Here is a 21,430-nt window from a genome sequence, read left to right as displayed (position 1 = left end):
AAATATATTTAAATATATTTATATTAAAGTATTCAAATATATTTAACATAAATATGTTAAATAACATAAATATATTTTTATATATTATAGAATATAATATATAGAATATAATATATAGTATAAATATAAATTATTTATATTGAAAATGTATTAAAAAAATGAAAGCAATTGAACTGTGGATCAGATAGTATGTTCAGCACTCTTCCTGGATTATCTCATTTAATCATCATCAATAACTCTTTAAGATAGAAGTTACTATATGACTAATAAAAGTTATAATAAAAAAATGATAAAGTTGGATGTCTCTGGATAAAAATTGTGAGTTTCTGACTAAAAGGAAAATTCAAGAACAAAAAACTATCATACCTGTAGAAAAGGAAAAAAATCAAAAAAATATTCATACCGCTTTTTCCATGAAGTCAAATTCAGGAGCACAAGTGTAAATTAAGGTATCAAAATCTGTATACCTTAGGATTCTGGCTGCTATAAGGTCACTCAAGCGAATCTGAGAAGAAAATAAAGTAAAATAAATTAAAATTACCCTAGGAATTATGGTCAATAATAATTAATTTGTTTTATTAGTAAAGTCTACAAAGGAGATAATTCAAGGTCCACAGATGCCCCTCAAAGAAAATTTTTTTAAAAATCTGTGAACTATACATTCCTATGCACTGAATTATGAAGAAAACTGAAAACAAAGAGAAATATCACAAGAAATGAAAAGAAGAATAGAGGTCAGAAAAAATTAAAAAGAGATGATAATATAAAGAGTGAGTTAAGACCAATACTCATTGGGCAGAAACCACCATGCAGTTAATCATGAGATTTTATAATCAGCTTTATTAAGAAGGAAACTATCTCACATTAACCCTTTCACTACATATCACAAATCATGATTAAATTTTATATGTGTTTCTATTTTCTCAAAGCCTCATACACTGGTTACAATTTTTGGTGCTTGCTGAATTTTTCAGACATACACTCAAGCCATTAAACATAAGAGCTATTCATCATAAGAACTGCAACTACAAACACTACTTTGATTTAGTTAGTTAATCTCCAAGGCCTTTGAAATAAACATCTCCAACCAAACTCAATGTAGAACTCCTATTTTCTACTGATTATTTATTACCTACTGTCAGTGAGACAATTATTTTTCTACTGCATTCTCACAAGGCCAAAAAAAAAAAAAAAGAAAGAAAGAAAATATCTGGAATGTAAACCTTAATTCAAATTATTCTGCAGGAACAGAATACATTTTATATCAAATGTAACAATTGTCTGGGTTTTCATTTATTCATGCTTCCCTTAACTATGAGTAGCAAGGATAATTCAGACTTTTCTAATTTGAACTAGGCCTGATGATTGATAATGATGTAACTAAACCACATTCATTTCAAGTCTCACAATGTCACATACAGGAATTCACTTAAGAGTACCAAGGGTGTGGGTCAAGCGGGGAGGAGTCAAGATGGCAGAGGAGTAGCAGACTGAGATGACATCAGTTTGCCAGAGTTCAGCTAGATAGTTATCAAACCATTCCAAACACCTACAAACCCAACAGGAGATCGAAGAGAAGAAGAGCAGCAATTCTAGAAAAAGAAAATCAACCACTTCCGGAAAGATAAAATGACAAGGAGGAAAAACTCACCACAAAAAAAAATAACAAGGGGCAGTACTGAAGGCTAGGGACCTAATCAATACGGACACTGGTAATGCATCAGATCTAGAGTTCAGAATGATGATTCTCAAGGTGTTAGTTAGCTGGGGTCAAAAAAGGCATGGAAGATATTAGAGAAATCCTGTCTGGAGAAGTAAAAGCCCTTTCTGGAGAAACAAAAGAACTAAAATCTAACCATGCTGAAATCAAAAAAGCTATTAATAGGTGCAATAAAAAATGGAGGCTCTTACTGCTAGGATAAGAGGCAGAAGAGAGAATTAGTGATATAGAAGACCAAATGACAGACAATAAAGAAGCTCAGCAGAAGAGAACCAAACAACTACTGGACCATGAAGGCAGAATTCAAGAGATAAGTGATACCATAAGATGAAACAATATTAGAATAACTGGGATTCCAGAAGAAGAAGAAAGAGAGAGGGGGACAGAAGGTATATTGGAGCAAATTACTGTAGAGAATTTCCCTAATATGGCAAAGGGAACAAGGATCAAAATCCAGGACACACAGAGAACTCTCCCCAAAATCAATAAAAATAGGTCCATACCCCATCATCTAATAGTAAAACTTATAAGTCTTAGTGACAAAGAGAAAATCCTGAAAGCAGTCCGGGACAAGAAGTCTGTAACATACAAGGTTAAAAATATTAGATTGGCAGAAGACTTATCCACAGAGACCTGGCAGGCCAGAAAGAACTGGCATGATACATACAGAGCACTAAATGAGAAAAACATGCAGCCAAAAATACTATATCCAGCTTGGTTATCATTCAAAATAGAAGGAGAGATAAAAAGCTTCCAAGACAAACAAAAACTAAAAGAGTTTGTAAACCCCAAACCAGCTCTACAGGAAATATTGAAAAGGGTCCTCTAAGTAAAGAGAGCCTGAAAGTAGAAGACCAGAAAAGAACAGAGACAATATACAGTAACAGTCACCTTACAGGCAATACAATGGCACTAAATTCATATCCTTCAATAGTTACCCTGAATGTAAATAGGCTAACTGCCCCCATCAAAAGACATAGGGCATCAGAATGGATAAAAAAACAAGACCCATCAATATACTGTATACAAGAAACTCATTTTAGACCCAAAGACACCTCCAGATTTAAAGTGAGGGGGTGGAAAACAATTTATCATGCTAATGGACATCAAAAGAAAGCTGGGGTGGCAATCCTTTTATCAGATAAATTAGATTTGAAGCCAAAGACTACAATAAGAGATGAGGAAGGACATTATATCATACTCAAAGGGTCTGTCCAACAAGAAGATCTAACAATTTAAAATATCTATGCCCCTAACATGGGAGCAGCCAACTATATAAACCAATTAATAACAAAATCAAAGACACACATTGATAATAATACAATAATAGTAGGGGACATTAACACCCCCCTCAATGAAATGGACAGATCATCCAAGCAAAAGATCAACAAGGAAATAAAGATCTTTTTTTTTTAAGATTTTATTTGTTTATTTGACAAACATAGATCACAAGCAGACAGAGAGGCAGGCAGAGAGAGAGGAAGGGAAGCAGGCTCTCCACCGAGCAGAGAGCCCGACACGGGACTCAATTCCAGGACCCTGAGACCACGACACGAGCCGAAGGCAGAGGGCTAACCCACTGAGCCACCCAGGCGCCCCAAGGAAATAAAGATCTTAAATGACACACTGGACCAGATGGACATCACAGATATATTCAGAAAATTCCATCTCAAAGCAACAGAATACACATTCTTCTCTAGTGCACATGGAACTTTCTCCAGAATAAGTCACATCCTGGATCATAAATCAGGTCTCAACTGGTACCAAAAGACTGGGATCATTCCCCGTGTATTGTCAGAACACAATGCTTTGAAGCTAGAACTCAATAACGAGGAAATTTGGAAAGAACCCAAATACATGGAGGCTAAAGAGCATCCTACTAAAGAATGTATGGGTCAACCAGGAAATTAAAGAAGAATTGAAAAAATTCATGGAAGCAAATGATAATAAAAACACAACTATTCAAAATCTATGTGACACAGCAAAGGCAGTCCTGAGAGGAAAATATTAAAGGTCTCAAACACACAACCTAACCCTACACTTAAAGATGCTGGAGAGAGAACAGCAAAGAAAGACTAAACCCAGCAGGAGAAGAGAGATAATAAAGATCAGAGCAGAAATCAATGAAATGGAAACCAAAAAACAAAACAAAACCAAACAGTGGAACAAATCAATGAAACTAGGAGCTGGTTACTTGAAAGAATTAATAAGATTGATAAGCCCCTGGCCAGGTTTATTAAAAATAAAAGAGAAAGGACCCAAATAAATAAAATCATGAATGAAAGAGGAGAGAACACAACCAACACCAAAGAAATAAAAACAATTATAAGAACATATTATGAGCTATGATATACCAGCAAATTTGACAATCTGCAAGAAATGGATACATTCCTAGAGACGTATAAACTAACAAAACTGAACCAGGAAGAAATAGAAAACCTGAACAGACCCATAACCAGTAAGGAGATTGAAACAGTCATCAAAAATCTCCCAACAAACAAGACCCCAGGGACAGACAGCTTCCCAGGGAATTCTACCAAATTTAAAGAAGAATTAGTACCTATTCTCTTGAAACTCTTCCAAAAAATAGATATGAAAGGAAAACTTCCAAACTCGTTTTATGAGGCCCGCATTACCTTGATCCCAAAACCAAAGACCCCATCAAAAAAGAGAATTACAGACCAATATCCTTGATGAATAAAGATGTGAAAATTCTCACCAAAATACTAGTCAATAGGATCCAACAGTACATTAAAAGGATTATCCACCACAACCAAGTGGGATTTATTCCTGGGCTGCAAGGTTGGTTCAACATCCACAAATCAATCAGTGTGATACAATACATTAATAAAAGAACGGACAAGAACCATATGATACTCTCAATAGAAGCTGAAAAAGCATTTGACAAAGTACAGCATCCTTTCTTGGTCAAAACTCTTCAAAACGTAGGGACAGAGGGTACTTTCTAAATACCATCAAAGCCATCTATGAAAAACCCACAGCAAAAATCACTCTCAATGGAGAAAAACTGAGAGCTTTTCCACTAAGGTCAGGAACACGGCAGGGATGTCCATTATCACTACTGCTATTCAGCATAGTGCTAGAAGTCCTAGCCTCCGCAATCAGACAAAAAGAAATCAAAGGCATCCAAATCGACAAAGAAGAAGTCAAACTATGATTCTTTGCAGATGATATGATACTTTACGTGAAAAACCCAAAAGACTCCACTCCAAATCTGCTAGAACTCATACAGGAATTCAGTAAAGTGTCAGAATATAAAATCAGTGCACAGAAATCAGCTGCATTTCTATACACCAACAAGACAGAAGAAAGAGAAATTAAGGAGTTGATCCCACTTACAATTGCACCCAAAGCCATAAGATACCTAGGAATAAACCTAACCAAGGAGGCAAAGAATCTATATGAGAAAACTATAAAGTACTCATGGAAGAAATTGAGAAAGACACAAAGAAATGGAAAAATGTTCCATGCTCATGGATTGGAAGACCAAATATTGTGAAAATGTCTATGCTACCTAAAGCAATCTACACATTTAATGCAATCCCTATCAAAATCCCATCCATTTTTTTCAAAGAAATGGAACAAATAATCCTAAAATTTATATGGAACCAGAAAAGACCTCATATAGCCAGAGGAATGTTGAAAAAGAAAGCCAAAGTTGGTGGCAGCACAATTTCAGACTTTAAGTTCTATTACAAAGCTGTCATCATCAAGACAGTATTGGACTGGCACAAAAACAGACACATAGATCAATGGAACAGAATAGAGAGCCCAGAAACAGACCCTCAACTTTATGGTTAACTAATCTTTGACAAAGCAGGAAAGAGTATACAGTGGAAAAAAGATAGTCTCTTCAACAAATGGTGTTGGGAAAATTGGACAGCCACATGCAGAAAAATGAAACTGGATCATTTCCTTACACCACACACAAAAATAGACTCAAAATGGATGAAGGACCTCAATATGAGAAAGGAATCCATAAAAATCCTTGAGGAGAACACAGGCAGTAACCTCTTTGACCTCAGCTGCAGCAACATCTTCCTAGAAACATCGCCAAAGGCAAAGGAAGCAAGGGCAAAAATGAACTATTGGGACTTCATCAAGATCAAAAGCTTTTGCACAGCAAAGGAGACAGTCAACAAAACCAAAAGACAACTGACAGAATGGGAGAAGATATTTGCAAACAATGTATCAAATAAAGTGCTAGTATCCAAAATCCATAAAGAGCTTTTCAGACTCAACACCCAAAGAACAAATAATCCAATCAGAAATGGGCAGAGAACATGAACAGACATCTCTGCAAAGAAGATATCCAGATGGCCAACAGACGCATGAAAAAGTGCTCCATGTCACTTGGTATCAGGGAAATACAAATCAAAACCACAATGAGATACCCCCTCACACCAGTCAGAATGGCTAAAATTAACAAGTCAGGCAATGACAGATGCTGGAGAGGATACAGAGAAAGGGGAACCCTCCTACACTGTTGATGGGAATGCAAGCTGGTACAGCCACTCTGGAAAACAGCATGGAGGCTCCTCAAAAAGTTGAAAATAGAGCTACCCTATGACTCAGCAATCGCACTACTGGATATTTACCCTGAAGATACAAATGTAGTGATCCAAAGGGGCACGTGCACCCAAATGTTTATAGCAGCAATGTCGACAATAGCCAAACTATGGAAAGAATTTAGATGTCCATCAACAGATGAATGGATAAAGAAGATGTGGTATATATATATATAATGGAATACTCTGCAGCCATCAAAAGAAATGAAGTCTTGCCATTTGCAATGATGCGGATGGACCCAGAGGGTATTATGCTGAGCAAAATAAGTCAGTCAGAGAAAGACAATTATCAGATGATCTCCCTGATATGAGGAATTTGAGAGGCAAAGTGTGGGGGTTGGCAGATAGGGAGGGAAAAAATGAGACAAGATGGGATCGAGAGGGAGACAAACCATAAGAAACTCTTAATCTCACAAAACAAGCCAAGGGTTGCTGGTGGGGAGGGAAGTATGGAGAGGGTGGTTGGGTATGGACACTGGGGAGGGTATGTGCTATGGTGAGTGCTGTGAAGTGTGTATGCATGATGATTCATAGACCTGTACCCCTGGGGCTAATAATACATCATATGTTAATTTTTAAAAAAGACTATAAAAAAAAAAAGAGAGAGAGAGTACCAAGAATGTGTGTGTATGTGTGTGGGGGTGTGAGTGTGTGTGTAAGATCTGTAATCAGTTGGGTGACAATGTGGAGCAAGGCAGAAAAGAAAACCATAGACCAAATCAACATAAATAAATAACTTAGGAGGCTTCAGTAAAGTTTATCATAAAATGTACAGCCCCTACAGAATGAAAAGTTAGGAATAGAAAGGGAAAGAAAAAAGGAAAATGTGTCAAACATACCAGAGAACAGCAGCAGCAACAACAACAACAAAAACCTAATGAATCATCACGCAGAGATAGCAATAAATGATGAATAAATCCCTACATTTTGAAATTTTATTTAACCTCAACATGCACATAAGCTCAGTTCTCTTGGAGAGTGATAGCACTTTACCATTCAGTGAGTAAGTAACATAATCTCTGGTTAAAGGTGAAGAAACTTCAGCATTACACAGGTTCCTAACTGGATAGTACTGGATGAAGTGCATTCCAGAGTATGTTACTGTATGATACACTCATGTACACTCATATCCAAACGGTAAATGTCAAGAATCAAAAGTAAATTCCTGCACTGTTATCTCTTCACCTGAACCGATTAGCTAAGTAGGGGCTTTGGTTTGACAAAGGCAAACAAGACACTAGCTTTAAAACACACACCACACATGAAGGATAGGTCCATATATTTTCCAGAAGCTGAAAAAATAAAGAATTTTTAACATTTCCCATTTTCCTTTTATATTACAAGAAAACTTTTAAAATATCAAGTCACATCTTAATTTCAGTCTGTAATTACACATCTATAAAATGACACTGCGATTGTGAGAGTTTTATATTTCAAAGCAGAGTACAGACTTCTCATATGTTAACATTTCCAATAAATGTACAATTTATTAATTTAAACAAATGATTTTTTTAAAAATATTTTAAAGTAATTTACACACCCAGCATGGGCCTTGAACCCACCTTCCCAACAAGAGTTGCACACTCTACTGAGTGAGCCAGCCAGATGTCCTTATTTGTATTTTAACTGAAATACAAACACATAACTACTTAAGATATTATTAATATTTTTCCTGGATAGCTAAGTCAGCAGTTTTTTCTTAGTGGGTTGAAAAGATCATTGAACTGCGTGGTTTTATCATTGAACTGCATGGTTTTATTACTGACTCAGCCAATAAATACCCCTAGGTCTTTGAGGAAGGCACCTAATCTCTATAAAATAAATAGGTAAAAATAGATGGTTTCAAAGTTTTCATCTATTTACATATTTGCAGGAATTTTTATGCTTTAACTAGAAAGTACTTACATGATCTGAAACACCTAAGATTTTAGATGTCAGAAATTTCAAAATAATTGTTCCACACAACCAAGCACAACCTTGAATCAGCTAGAAAATAAAATTATAATACAAAAATTAAAAATGACCCAGTTAAAATATTTAATTATATCAACAAATGTTACAGGAAAATTTTATTCATGTAAAGAATATTAATGATGAAGTCTAAAGAAAGATAGAAAATTCTGTTTACAAAGGCAAAGAACTAGAAGAGATGATACTGTTATAAAATATGTAACAACCCTAGAGTTCTACAAATTCTAAAGGAATATTTTTAAAGTTATTTCTTTTCAATTTCTGTGAAAAAAAGAGCTATATGCATGTTTCCAAATATTATTTCCTAGCTGAAAGTTCTTTTTTCAAAAAATAGGATTAAATTATTAAAAAATTCTTCTATCAATCTTTTGGAAATATATCCCTCTTCAAGAAAGGAAAATTTGAAAACTTAAGCTTTTATTTTAAAGAGAGAAGCAGAAACTGAAACTTACATGGGGTTCTCTTTATTTTTTATTTGTTTTTCAGTTATCCTTGATTAGAAAGAGCTTATTTCTAGAAGTATGGACTTCTAGATAACCTGAGGAAAATTATAGTGGCCTAAATCCTAATCTTCCACACTTATCCAACAAGTAGAACAATGCAACCACAAATATTAAAAACAGGTAACAGTACAACTTCAAATTACCTGTAAATAGAAAGAAACACCATATATAGCAAAGCTGAAACTCAAGTCCTGATCTAAGCCTTTGTAGAGAATGAGGGCTCTCAAAACCATATGGAAGAGGAAAGAGGGAAATGTGGGGTCCCAAACTGAACTGAAATAACTTTAGAAAAGTCCACTTTATGTGTGAGAAGACTGAAGAATGGGCTATAGAGCAGGGACTTCAAGTGTTCAGTATAAAATTCAGTATAGGCATTACTTCTGGAAAGAGAGGAAGGGTAAAGAAAAGAGAGAAACCCCCCAGGATAGTGTGTGGAAAAGGAAATAAGCAAGAAGGGAGAATTAATTATCCAGAAAAATAAATGGGGATCAAACAAAAGACAATCACTACTGTCACTAAAAGATGAATGAAAGAAGTTATTGTTAATTGATAAAACCACATTTTGTTACATTAACAAAAAAGGCTGCACCTAGATTAGAAAACAACTGCTCTAACCACAAAATAATAAGGTCAAAGAGGTCCATAATAGCTATAATATAGCTTCTTTAAGAAGTTAAAAAAAACTGGGTGTGGTGAAAAAATAATGAATACTGTTATGCCGAAAATAAATTAAAAATTAAAAAAAAGAAGTTAAAAAAATGAGTCAAGCATATCAGTTTATGATCTTTGCTCCAATAAATTAAAATCTCACAAAGCAGAAAAAAATCTACAATGCAGAATTAAATGTTGAATTACATAAGCTCAAATAAGCATTCAGAGAGGTTAAAAAAAAAAAAAGAACAAAAAATTTGAAAACTAAGGACAGAAATGGACACCACCCCCCCAAAATTGAGAATACTTAACTAAATATAGAAAATAAATGGAAGAGGAGGAGAAAACGGGGCACCTGGGTGGCTCAGTTGGTTAAAGCCTCTGCCTTCGGCTCAGGTCATGATCCCAGGGTCCTGGGATCGAGCCCTGCATGGTGCTCTCTGCTCAGCAGGGAGCCTGCTTCCTCCTCTCTCTCTGCCTGCCTCTCTGCCTACTTGTGATCTCTGTCTGTCAAATAAATAAATAAAATCTTTAAAAAAAGAAAAAAAGAAGAAGAGAAAACCATTGAAAAATGAAGGCAATATCAAGGTAATAAAGGAGAAGAGATCCAAATAAAAATTCAAAAAGAGCACTGAGGACAGAAACCCCAGAGGAATAAAAATGAGATTAAAGAAGGTAGTAAAAGAATCAGAGAAAGTGGCAGAAACAGAGGACAGGCAATGTATTTATAATTAGAATACCTGAAAAAGAAAAGCTACAATCCAAGAAAACTTCTTAGACATAAAAGACCTGAATTTACATTTGGAAAGGACCCACCATGTACTACGGAAATTGATCAGTATGGTAAACTACCTCAAGGTATTGCCTAGTAAAATTTAAAAATGAAGAAAAATTCCTTAACACTTGTAGTCACAAAGTCCACATAACTTAGAAGGGCAAGAGAATTTACTTTGCATCATATATGTTAAAAGAAACATAAAAGCACATCAACGGTGTAGAAGCATTTTCAAGACACTCGAGAAAGTGGAAACCAGGAACTTTATATCTAACACAACTATCATTCAGGTATAAAGATTATGGAAAACTAGTTTCAAGCATGCAATAACTGAGGAAATAATCTTCCTGAATGTATAAAGAAAGTTAAAAATTGAAGAGTACCATGGAATGAAATATGGAGAGAAATAGTAAATACAATAAAAATATATGTAACATTTATGACATTAATAAAAATCTTTAAATTCTCACAAAGCAAGACTCTCCCTGTGCTGTACAAAGAGGTACAGAAACAGATTCAAAGAGGTGACAAAGACAAGAGCAACCAAAGCAAATAAGGAATCATAGTTTATAATTCTGTCATCACTAAAGTTCACACCAACAAGCATTAGATATAAAACATATTTTGACATTAAAAGACACTTCATAAAGAAAATGTGTATGAACATTTATCCATTGCAAAACAGTCTTTATAAAGACATACAAGGAGAAATAGAAACACACTAATACCTAAAGATTTAGATATACCTTTTCAATACAAGCCAGGTCATGGGCAAATAATACATAAAGCTGTAACAGAACAAATTTTCTTAGTTTTCTTTCATCTGAGAATATCTTTTATTTCCCCTACACTCCTAAAAAAAGACACTTTCACTGGATGTGTCATTTGTGGATGACAATTCTTTCAGCATTTGACAAACATTATGCCACCTCATTCTGGCTCCATAGTTTCAGATGAGGTTACTGTAATACAAATCTGTTTTGCCTGATAGGTAACACATTGTTTCTCTCTGCCTAATTTTAAGATTTGTCTTTAATTTTCAGAAATTTAATTATGATGTGCCTTTGCGTGGATTTTGTTGGGTTTATCCTACTTGGGATTCACTGAGTTTCTTGACTCTGTAGATTTATGTCTTTTATCAAATTGGAAAGTCTTCAGCCTTTACTTATTCAAAATGTTTTCAGTCCCACTCTCTTTTACCTCTCCTTGTGGAATTTCAATGATATGAATATTTAGATGTATGTGTGTATATGCATCTATCTGTCTATCTGTCTATCAGCAAGGTCAGAGCGGTAGCAATGAGGATACTCAGCACTCAGATCTTTGGTTTCTAAATACCATACAGAGTAAGATATACAATATAATTTTTATTCCACAGGCATGAAAGAATTATTCGGGACTAACAGAGATTTGGGGGAGGAGGTTGCAAAAAAAAGTGTCAGTTCACAAAACTTCTTTGCTTTACCATTCTTTTATGAAAAAAAAAAAGGCATAAAAAGCCACAATATCCTTTGTATTGTCTAGATGACTAACGTGATTTGTTTCTTTTTTTTTTTTAAGACTTTTTTTATTTATTTGACAGAGAGAGGGATCACAAGTAGGCAGAGGGGCAGGCAGAGAGAGTGAGGGGGAAGCAGGTTCCCCTCTCAGCAGAGAGTCCCATGCGGGGTTTGATCCCAGGACCCTGGGACCATGACCCAAGCCGAAGGCAGAGGCTCAACCCACTGAGCCACTTAGGTGCCCCTTGTTTCTTCCTTTTGCAAAAGACTGATAATATCAATTATGTCAACTTCAAAATATAAAGGTAAGCTGAACATTAATTATATCTCATCTTTTTTCTCCTTAGAATTTTGTTCCTATGAAATTCTTGAGTTGAAAGCATATTTTTTTTACTCTTTCCAGTCTAAACTGTAAATACTTAAGACAATAAATTTTCTTCTTAGTACAGCTTTGACACAATTCCCTAAATGTCTTTGTACTGTCATTTTTCAATAGTTTGTAATGGAAATTTTTATTTTCTTTTGAGTTCAGTTATTAAATATTTGAATGTTCCATTGATTTCCTGGTTTAATCTTTTAAAATCATTAATTTTTCTGAAGTAAAAATAATCTAATAATTCAACCGCACAAATATCCCTACATTTTCATCATTAGGGATGGGAGAAAGCCTCCAACAGTAACTGGCAACTGTCCATTTTGTTCTTTTGCATTCTGATTAGGAATCTACCTGATCTTACCATAACTTCTCCAGTTTTACCTTATTAATATATCATATGAATTACATAAATCTTTAATATAGGTTTTATTTTTTAATATATATACATCTACATTAAAGACCAAGAGAAAAAAAGGAATCTCATCTGTCCAATATTACAAGAATTAGTAATTGCAATGCCTACCTGATAATATACTTATTTTATTTGGGAACAAGACACACAAATATAGAGGTAACATGGGCCATCCATTTGCATATTTAGGAAAAAGTAAAAGAGATTAGGTAGTAGCTGAGTTGAAATAAAAAGGGGCTGGGAGACTGTAGGGAAAATGATATAGGGACAAAAATAATAGTCTAAAGTAGGAAGCAGAAGAACAGACAGATGACAGATGCAGAGGAAAAAGAAAAGGGAAAGTGGGATCAGGACTACAGACTGAGTTATTTTGAAGAGAAGATTAGTAAATCTAAAGAGAGAAACTCAAAATTTAGAAAGCAAGGCAGTAAGGGTATAGCAAGATAAAAAGTAAAGAGAGGTGTGAGCATAGTGCTGAAATAAATGAACTCATTTCTTGATAATGACTTGTAGATGTTGCTATGAGCTATTTCTCTCTCTATGCGAGTAGGTATTGACCATAAGTCATTCAATTTTTAAGGTATATTGTCTATAGTCAGTCTATAGAAATACAGAGTTTGAAGATATGGTTGAAACTATTGACTCTTACCCAAAAGTTGAGTTCAGACACTCCCAATCTTTGAATTTTATTTCTCTTTAGAATTATCACCTAAAATTCACATGATATAAAATGAAACAATTAAATAAAATTGACATTTTATATGAATGATACATTTCAAAAAGTACACAGTTGACCCACTTCCATCTTGGCTATCACCACCCATTTTCCTTCTTAATTCTTGATTTTTCAAAATTTGGACCTGGAAAATTTCCTTGTAGTGAGAGCTAAATGCTTTGTGTGCCAAAAAGTTGCTTTTAGGGTCAAGTTAATTCCTCACTGAGTTACTTGAGATGTCTTGTGCAAGCCAATCTTCTCAGGGTATAGATGGTATGTAGGAGGTGTGTCCATGCAAGAGTATATATACGTCATGCAGCAAAATTAGTTGTCTAAGTTAACATAAAAACCCTTCCTCTCTGAATTCCTAAATAAAATATTTTAAAATGCTTAAAATATGTCTAAGTGAACATGTAAGAAAGAAAATGAATTTTCCAGGTGCCAGAGAAAAGCAGATGACTTTAAAAAACTGAAACAATTAGGAGAGAATATAGGGTAGTCTTAAAGGAGGATAGCAGAATAAAGTTTTCACTATGGACTTGCACCAAAAGTAGAAAAGGGCTTGGGTCTATGGAAGGTAAGAATGTGGACTTGAGACAGGCATAAGCTGGGGCCCTCAAAAACTATACCCTCAGTCCATCTGAGGTGCTATCAACTAAATGTTTATGTTCTACACCAAACATATGTGTTGAAACTCTAATCCTCAATGTGACATATGGGAAGGTGAAACCTTTGGGAGGTAATTAGACCATGAGGGTGGAGCCCTCATGAAGGGGACTAGTGCTATTATAAGAAGAAATATGGGAGAGATGTCTCTCCACTATGTAAGGATATGGTAAAGGTATCTGTCTGCAAATCAAGGAAAGGGCCCTCACCAAGAACCAAATTGACTGGCACCCTGATCATGGACTTCCATGAAAAATATGAAAAATAAATTTCTGTGTAAGTTATCCAGTCTGTAATATTTTTACTACAGCAGCCCAAACTGACAGACACTCAATTAATAGGAGTGTCCTACCATTGCTACAAGGTGATACAGTAGTTGTTTATTCTCAAGTTTGGGAAGGAAAAAAAAAAGTCCTATAAGAAACTGAAATCTTAGGCCTGTGCATTACATAGATTTTGACTGGAATTTTGCATCATCTAGTTAGTTCAGGGTGAGCCAGGATTCCTGAAGTTCCAACAACAGGAAAATATAAATGTACCAGATTATACACTTTAACACTGTAAATACAAAATGTAGGCACAACCTACATGCCCAAACATCGAACAGTAGTTGAATTATCTATGGAACAGCCATAGTACAGTACTATGAAACTATAAAAGGAATGAAGAAGAACTCTTGAAATTATATAGAATGATATCCAGGATAGATTGTTACATGATATCCACAACAGGCCAATAAACCAAAGTGCAGAATATAGTATGCTACTTTTCATGTAAATAAGAGGTGACATAATTTTTAAAATATGTAATATTTATTAGTGCAAAAAAAGAAAAAAAAATAACTAAATAGGCAAACCAGAAAACCAATTAGATCTTACAAGAAAGGTACAACCAAGGTGTAAAGAGAGGTGGAGAGAATGGGGTAAGAAGAAATAAGAGGGAGTGACATTTTCTGAATATAGCTTTTTGTATATTTCTTATTCTTATGAATATAATATTTTACCCCAAAAATAAATTATTAAAATCAATCAAGATGGAATTTCTGCTTCTGATCAAATTGATATAACAGGAATTACACGTACTCTCCCATCTGAAACAACTAAACCCAAATAAAATAGATTATAAAAGACTACTAGATGCTAACAAATCGGATTACATAGAAGAGATACATTCCTAGAAGTATACAATTTACCAAGACAGAATCATAAAGAAACAGAAACTCTGAGCACCTATAACTAGTAAGGTGATTAAATAAAAACAAAAACAAAACAAAAAACTCCCAAAAAAGAGAAGACGAAGACCAGATGGCTTTGCTTGTGAACTCTACCAGACATTTATGGAAAAGATAGTGCCAACACTTCTTGAACTGTTCCAAAAAAACTTAGTAGAAGAGAACATTTCCAAACATGTTTCATGAGGCCAGCATGACCCTGATACCAAAGCCAGACAAGGACTACAAGAAAATTAACCTACAGCCTAGTATCCCTGGTGAACATAAATGCAAAAATTCTTAACAAAATACAAGCAAACCAGATTTAACAGCACACATTAAAAGGATCATACACCATGATTAAGTGAGATTCATCTTGCAAGTAGGATGGTTCAACATATGCAAATCAATTAACCTAACATCCTACAATACCAGAATGAGGGATTAAAATCACAAGATCATCTCAATAGATGCAGGAAAACGTTTGATAAAATTCAACATCCTATCATGATAAAAACTCTCAACAAACTAGGAATAGAGGGAAATTACCTTAACATAACAAGAGTCATATTTGAAAATCCCACGGCTAACATCATACTAAATGGTGAAAAACTGTAAGCTTTTACTCTAAGATGAGGAAAAAGGCAAGGATGCCAACTTTAATGATTTTTATTCAATATAGTACTGGAAGTCCTAGCTACAGCAATAAAGCAAGAAAAAGGAATAAAAGGTATAAAAATTATAAAGGAAGATGTAAAATTATCTCTCTCTGCAGATGATGTGATCTTCTATGAAGAAAACACTAAATATCATATACACACACTGTTAGAATTAACTTTTAAAAAGTAGCAGGATACAAAATCAACATACAAAAATATGTTGCATTTCTACCCACTAACAACACTCTGAAAAGGAAATTAAGAAAACACTCTCACTTACAATAGCTTGAAAAAGAATAAAATATTAAGAATAAACTTAGCTAAAGGTGTAAAAGACTTAATACACTGAACTACAAAACATTGCTGAAAGAAACTAAAGACACAAATGGAAGGACAAATTTTGTCTTTCTTTCTTATTTCATATAGCTTGATGGCACGTTTGTCAAATAACAGTTGATTTATCAGTAGTTATTAGTAATAGTACTAAGTATACAAATCTTTTGTTTCATGTAGTTTCCTAGATGTGTGCTACATTTCAAAATAAAGTGTTTTCATAAAAAGAGGTAGATGATTCCAAGTTCCCTACTTTTTAAGGATAACAAAGCTTGATAAAATTTTGAAAATGTTTTTGAGGAAAAAGAAAAAGGAGAGATTACTTGGTATGAGGCCAAAGAAAAAAAAGGCTTGGGGAACAAAATGTTAAAATATAGGGACAATCTCAAGAGTCAGTCAATGCACCATACATGAAAAAGTGCCATAATTTGGTATTACTGTGATTCATGTAATTTCTGATCATTGTAGAAAGAGCATATGTCAGAAACATTCTAGTAGAGGAAAATACTCCATGTTCTGTTTCATGAATATTAGAAGTGTGACTATAAAGTAATGAAACAATTTTACTGAATCACCATTCCAAATACATATTCAAATGAGCGTTATCCCTTGGAAGTAAGCCACATGAGTTACTTTATAGACTCTATATAAAATATTGTTAGACTATATATATATTATTCTAATCACGTTGCCATTGCTCAAAACAGTTTGAAACTCCTTTTTCCAAACTGCCTTCAGAGATAATTTAGTTATGGTCAAGAAAATCAGTCTAATTACTGTCACACCATATTCTGATCAAGATCTAGATTACCCAAGATCTAATCACCTACCTCGTTCACAAAGTTTTGGTCATTTCCAAAATTAAATCCACCCTTGAAAGATGAAGATTTGCCGCCAATGAAGATATTCAAAAGGATGTGCCATAGTCTGTGAAAGCATTTCAGAGGAGTTCCAAAAATGTTTTGGGAAATGGTAAACGTCGTTGCAGTAACTATATCATGTACTGAAGTGATGTAGAAGGAAATAACTAATTTTTATTATAAATTATGGCATAGTTTTAAAGTAAGTCTTTTTACCTTAAGATTTTTAAAAAATATTTACCTGGACATTACTTTAAAGAGATAAACTTAATATTGTATTCATTTATCAATAATGAGAGAGAGAAAAAGCATAATTTGGGAAAAAGTTTTTCATGTGAGTAAATAATAATCAGGGAAGGGTACTATTTATTCTCCTAAACTTACATTACATGAGTAAACCTACTATATGTCAGTTAAAAAAAAATCTTCATGAGCTTAGCAAACACTTACCAATGTCATTAACAAAGATGAAGAATAATAAGAAGATAAATACATTGGATTTCCAAACATCAATACAAAACAAAGGAGAACTGAAACCTGCCAATTGAAGAAAGGAAATATCTGTTTTATTGTTATTAGATATATAGCATAATGCATACTTTGACTACAGGCATAGTCATTTCTAATACAAACTTCATATGTATAAATAATATTAACAAATGATAATAGAAGTTCAATACATGGATAGGTTCTAAGTTTCTCAATACCATAAATTATATACAGAATTTAATCTTATTTCTCTGATATTTGATATAAAGAAAACAGAAAAATAGCACTAGAGCTTCTATTGATTCAATAATGGAGTGATATAATAAGAAAGACTTAGTCATAAGTATTAATTTTCTGATATTATTTTTGTTGGGACTACTTGAGGATTTCCATAACTAACAAAGCTTTGTTTTATTTTCTTATCTAAAATATATGTATGTGTTTAGAAACTGAGATTTTAAAAAATGCAAAAACAAAATTTACAGTGTGATATGAATGCAAAGTGCCAAAAGTCTCAGGTCTTGGGAGAAAAAGCAATTTCAAAAGTAGTGACAATAATAAATAAAACATTAACATTTTTAAAAGTTTCACCAGGACATAAAACATCTGAATGTTATAGATCTGAATATTATAGGTATAGATATATAATAATGTAATCTATCCTGGATAATATCAATACCAAATATATTAATTAAATACTATTTGCAAAGAGGTACCCCATATTTTATAAATCCTGAAATCTTATTTTAATATTTGACATTTGAATATTAAAAATGTTACCATGTTCATATAAATGATCTTCTGAAATTTGTTTGGCTCAATGTACCCCACAACATACATAGGAAATAATGAAGCTATCTGAAATAAAAATATTAAAAAAGCAACCATGAAAAAAAGTAAAAAACAAACACTTCACTGTTAATAAGTAAATATGAGTTGCATTTATTTCCAATAATGACAGTCAAAATAATTTGAACCAACCTTATCATTAAGAACTAGAAAAGCTAGGGAAAAAATATTTCAAAACCTGTATGAAATCCACAGATTACTAACAAAGCAAAAAGAATTAGGAAGTTAAAACCAGAGAAGAGATGAAAATATACAGTGATGAGCATGATATTTTAAGTTGCTTTTATCCCAAAAGCATCTGCCAATTCCCACAGAAGCAGAGTCTAACAGAGGCAGTTGAGAGATTTCAATGGACTCAGTACTCAGGACACACCAAGAATGTGATCTCAGCTAAGTCCCAAGCTTTGGTTTGGGCTGTTGTATGAGCCAGGGAGAAAGTAAAATTAAGCAGCCTTCAGACAGACTAAAGCCCACCTTCGAATTAGCTCATTCTCTCCCTGCATGTGATGGTTCAAGATTGCTAGTGCCTTTATTTGCCTACCAGAAGCAACTTTCAATCTTCTCTGGAAGAAGTTAATATCAACACAGTCCCAAATTAACTCTGTAATTGTTCATGTACAATATCCAATACCACATCAAAACTAACCAGACAGAGGAGATAAGACATCATCACTATGACAATAGAAACAGATCCATAAAGTATCTATTTCATGGGTCTGTAGATATTTTATGTAAAAAGTCAGATACTAAATGTGTTATACTCTGTGGGCCACATCCAGTCTCTGTTATATATATTCTTCTTCTATTTTTTTAAACAATACTTTAAAAACACAAAAACATTATCATACAGTTTCACTTATTTGTGGAGCATAACAAATATCATGGAGGACAAGGGGTGTTAGAGAGGAGAAGGGAGCTGGGGTAAATTGGAAGGGGAGGTGAATCATGAGAGACTATGGACTCTGAAAAACAATATGAGGGGTTTGAAGTGGCGGGGGTGTGGGAGGTTGGGGTACCAGGTGGTGGGTATTGTAGAGGGCACGGATTGCATGGAGTACTGGTTGTGGTGAAAAAATAATGAATACTGTTTTTCTGAAAATAAATAAATTGAAAAAAAAATGCAAAAACAGCTCTTTTCTTGGAAACTACTCAGAAACATGTTTGGCATCATCAGACATAGACTATCCCTTTTATATGTGCAAAGAAATAACAGATAATACTGAAAATTCCAGGAGAATATTGGAAGCCATAATAGAAAGTGAAATGTGTAACTAAATACTACAATAATCACTATTAAGAAGTCAGAGATGGATTTAAAAACAAATTCAACAGAATCAAACAAAGAAGTGATAAACTGGAAGGTAGAAGAAAACATTTAGAAAAAAGTATAAAATGACAGAAATGAAAAATATGTGAAAGAACATAAGAGATACAGAGCATATAGTGTAAAGATCTAATATATTTTACTGTATATCTCAGGAAGGGATGAAGGAATGAAATAAAAGGTATATTTAAAGAGATTATATCTGAGAAGTTCCCAACATTTGTAGAAGAAATCAAACACTAATTCATAAAATATTACAAATCCCCAACAAGGGATAAATTTTAAAAAACAAACAAACAAAAACTTGACCACACTTAGGCATATTATGGTAAAAACTGCTCAAAACCAAAGACAAAAAGAAAACTCTAAAAAAGCTGGATACCAGCTGACTTTAAGACTTCCCCAAAACTGCAGTAATCAAGACAACACAGTATTGGAAAAATAACAGACAAATTAAATAATGCATTAAAACAGAAAGCCCAGAAACAGATCCACACAATTACAAGCAACTAAATTTTTGACAAAGGAGCAAAGGTAATTAAATGGAGAAATGATAGTCTTTCCAAGAAATGGGCTGGAAGACTTGGACATCCATCCACAAAAGATGAACCTAGACCTAGACCTTACACCTTTCCAAAAAAAATTAACTCAAAATGGATCTTAGACCTAAATTTAAAACACAAACTATAAAACTTCTAAAAGATAACATAAGGAGAAAACCTAGAATGACCTTATTTGATAATGAGTTTTTAGATATAAATTCAGAAGCATGACCCATGAAAAAAATTAGTAAATTGGACATTCTTAAAATTAAAAACCTCAGTTCTGTAAAAGATACTATTAAGAAAATTAAAAGACAAGGAAGAAACTGTGAGAAAATCTTTGCAAAGCTCATATCTGATAAAGATCTGGTATGCAAAATATACCAAGAATCCTTAAAACTCAGAAATCAGAAAATAGCCCAATGTAAAATTGGACAAAAGGGGGTGCCTGGGTGGTTCAGTGGGTTGAGGCCTCTGCTTTTGGCTCAGGTCAGTTGTCCTGGGGTCCTAGGATCAAGCCCCACATCGGGTTCCCTGCTTGGCGGGGAGCCTGCTTCCCTTCCTCTCTCTCTGCCTGCCTCTCTGCCTACTTGTGGTCTCTGTCTGTCAAATAAATAAATAAATAAAAATCTTTTAAAAAAATAAATAATATAGAACAATTTTTAAAAATTGGCAAAAGATCTGAACAAATACCTTACCCAAAGAATATATACAGATAGCAAATAACCACATGTAAAGCTGGTAAATGTAATATTCCCTTAGGCACCTGTAAATTAAAGCAACAAGGACAATCTTCTACATACCTACTACAATGGTTTAAATTAAAAAACCTGATAAAATTGGCAATTTCTTTAAAATTAAACGTAGCCTTACAATACAATCCACCAATCACACTCCTGGGTATTTACCCACTTGAGTTAAAATCTTACATGCATGCAAAACCTGCAAACAAATGTTTATAGAATCACTGAAGACTAGAAGCAACCATGATGTCCTTCAAGAGGTGAATGGGTAGGGAGAAGTCAAGATGGCGGAGAAGTAGCAGGCTGAGACTGCTTCAGCTAGCCGGAGATCAGCTAGATAGCTTATCTAAAGATTGCAAACACCTGAAAATCCATCGGCAGATCGAAGAGAAGAAGAACAGCAATTCTGGAAACAGAAAAACAACCACTTTCTGAAAGGTAGGACCGGCGGAGAAGTGAATCCAAAGCGACGGGAAGATAGACCCCGGGGGGAGGGGCCGGCTCCCGGCAAGCGGCGGAGCATCAGTGCACAAAATCAGGACTT

The 21,430-nt window shown here is 34.0% G+C and overlaps 1 protein-coding gene across 1 annotated transcript in view; it reads right to left on the bottom strand.

Annotated features, from left to right (window-relative positions):
• DPY19L2 (dpy-19 like 2) overlaps nt 1-21,430 on the bottom strand; it is a 99,409-nt gene that overhangs the window by 35,826 nt on the left and 42,153 nt on the right. Inside the window, exons 10-14 of the mRNA XM_032304163.1 lie at nt 18,209-18,286; nt 17,390-17,476; nt 13,146-13,205; nt 8,215-8,295; nt 404-505 (exon numbers count right to left, since the gene is read on the bottom strand). Of these exons, the coding sequence (XP_032160054.1) occupies nt 404-505; nt 8,215-8,295; nt 13,146-13,205; nt 17,390-17,476; nt 18,209-18,286 (408 nt within the window). The remainder of the gene's footprint in view (nt 1-403; nt 506-8,214; nt 8,296-13,145; nt 13,206-17,389; nt 17,477-18,208; nt 18,287-21,430) is intronic.

The sequence above is a fragment of the Mustela erminea genome, chromosome 11, assembly GCF_009829155.1.
Source record: "Mustela erminea isolate mMusErm1 chromosome 11, mMusErm1.Pri, whole genome shotgun sequence".
Lineage (NCBI taxonomy): Eukaryota > Metazoa > Chordata > Mammalia > Carnivora > Mustelidae > Mustela > Mustela erminea.
Note: the sequence above shows the minus strand (reverse complement) of the source record. Positions and strands in the feature narration are given on the sequence as shown.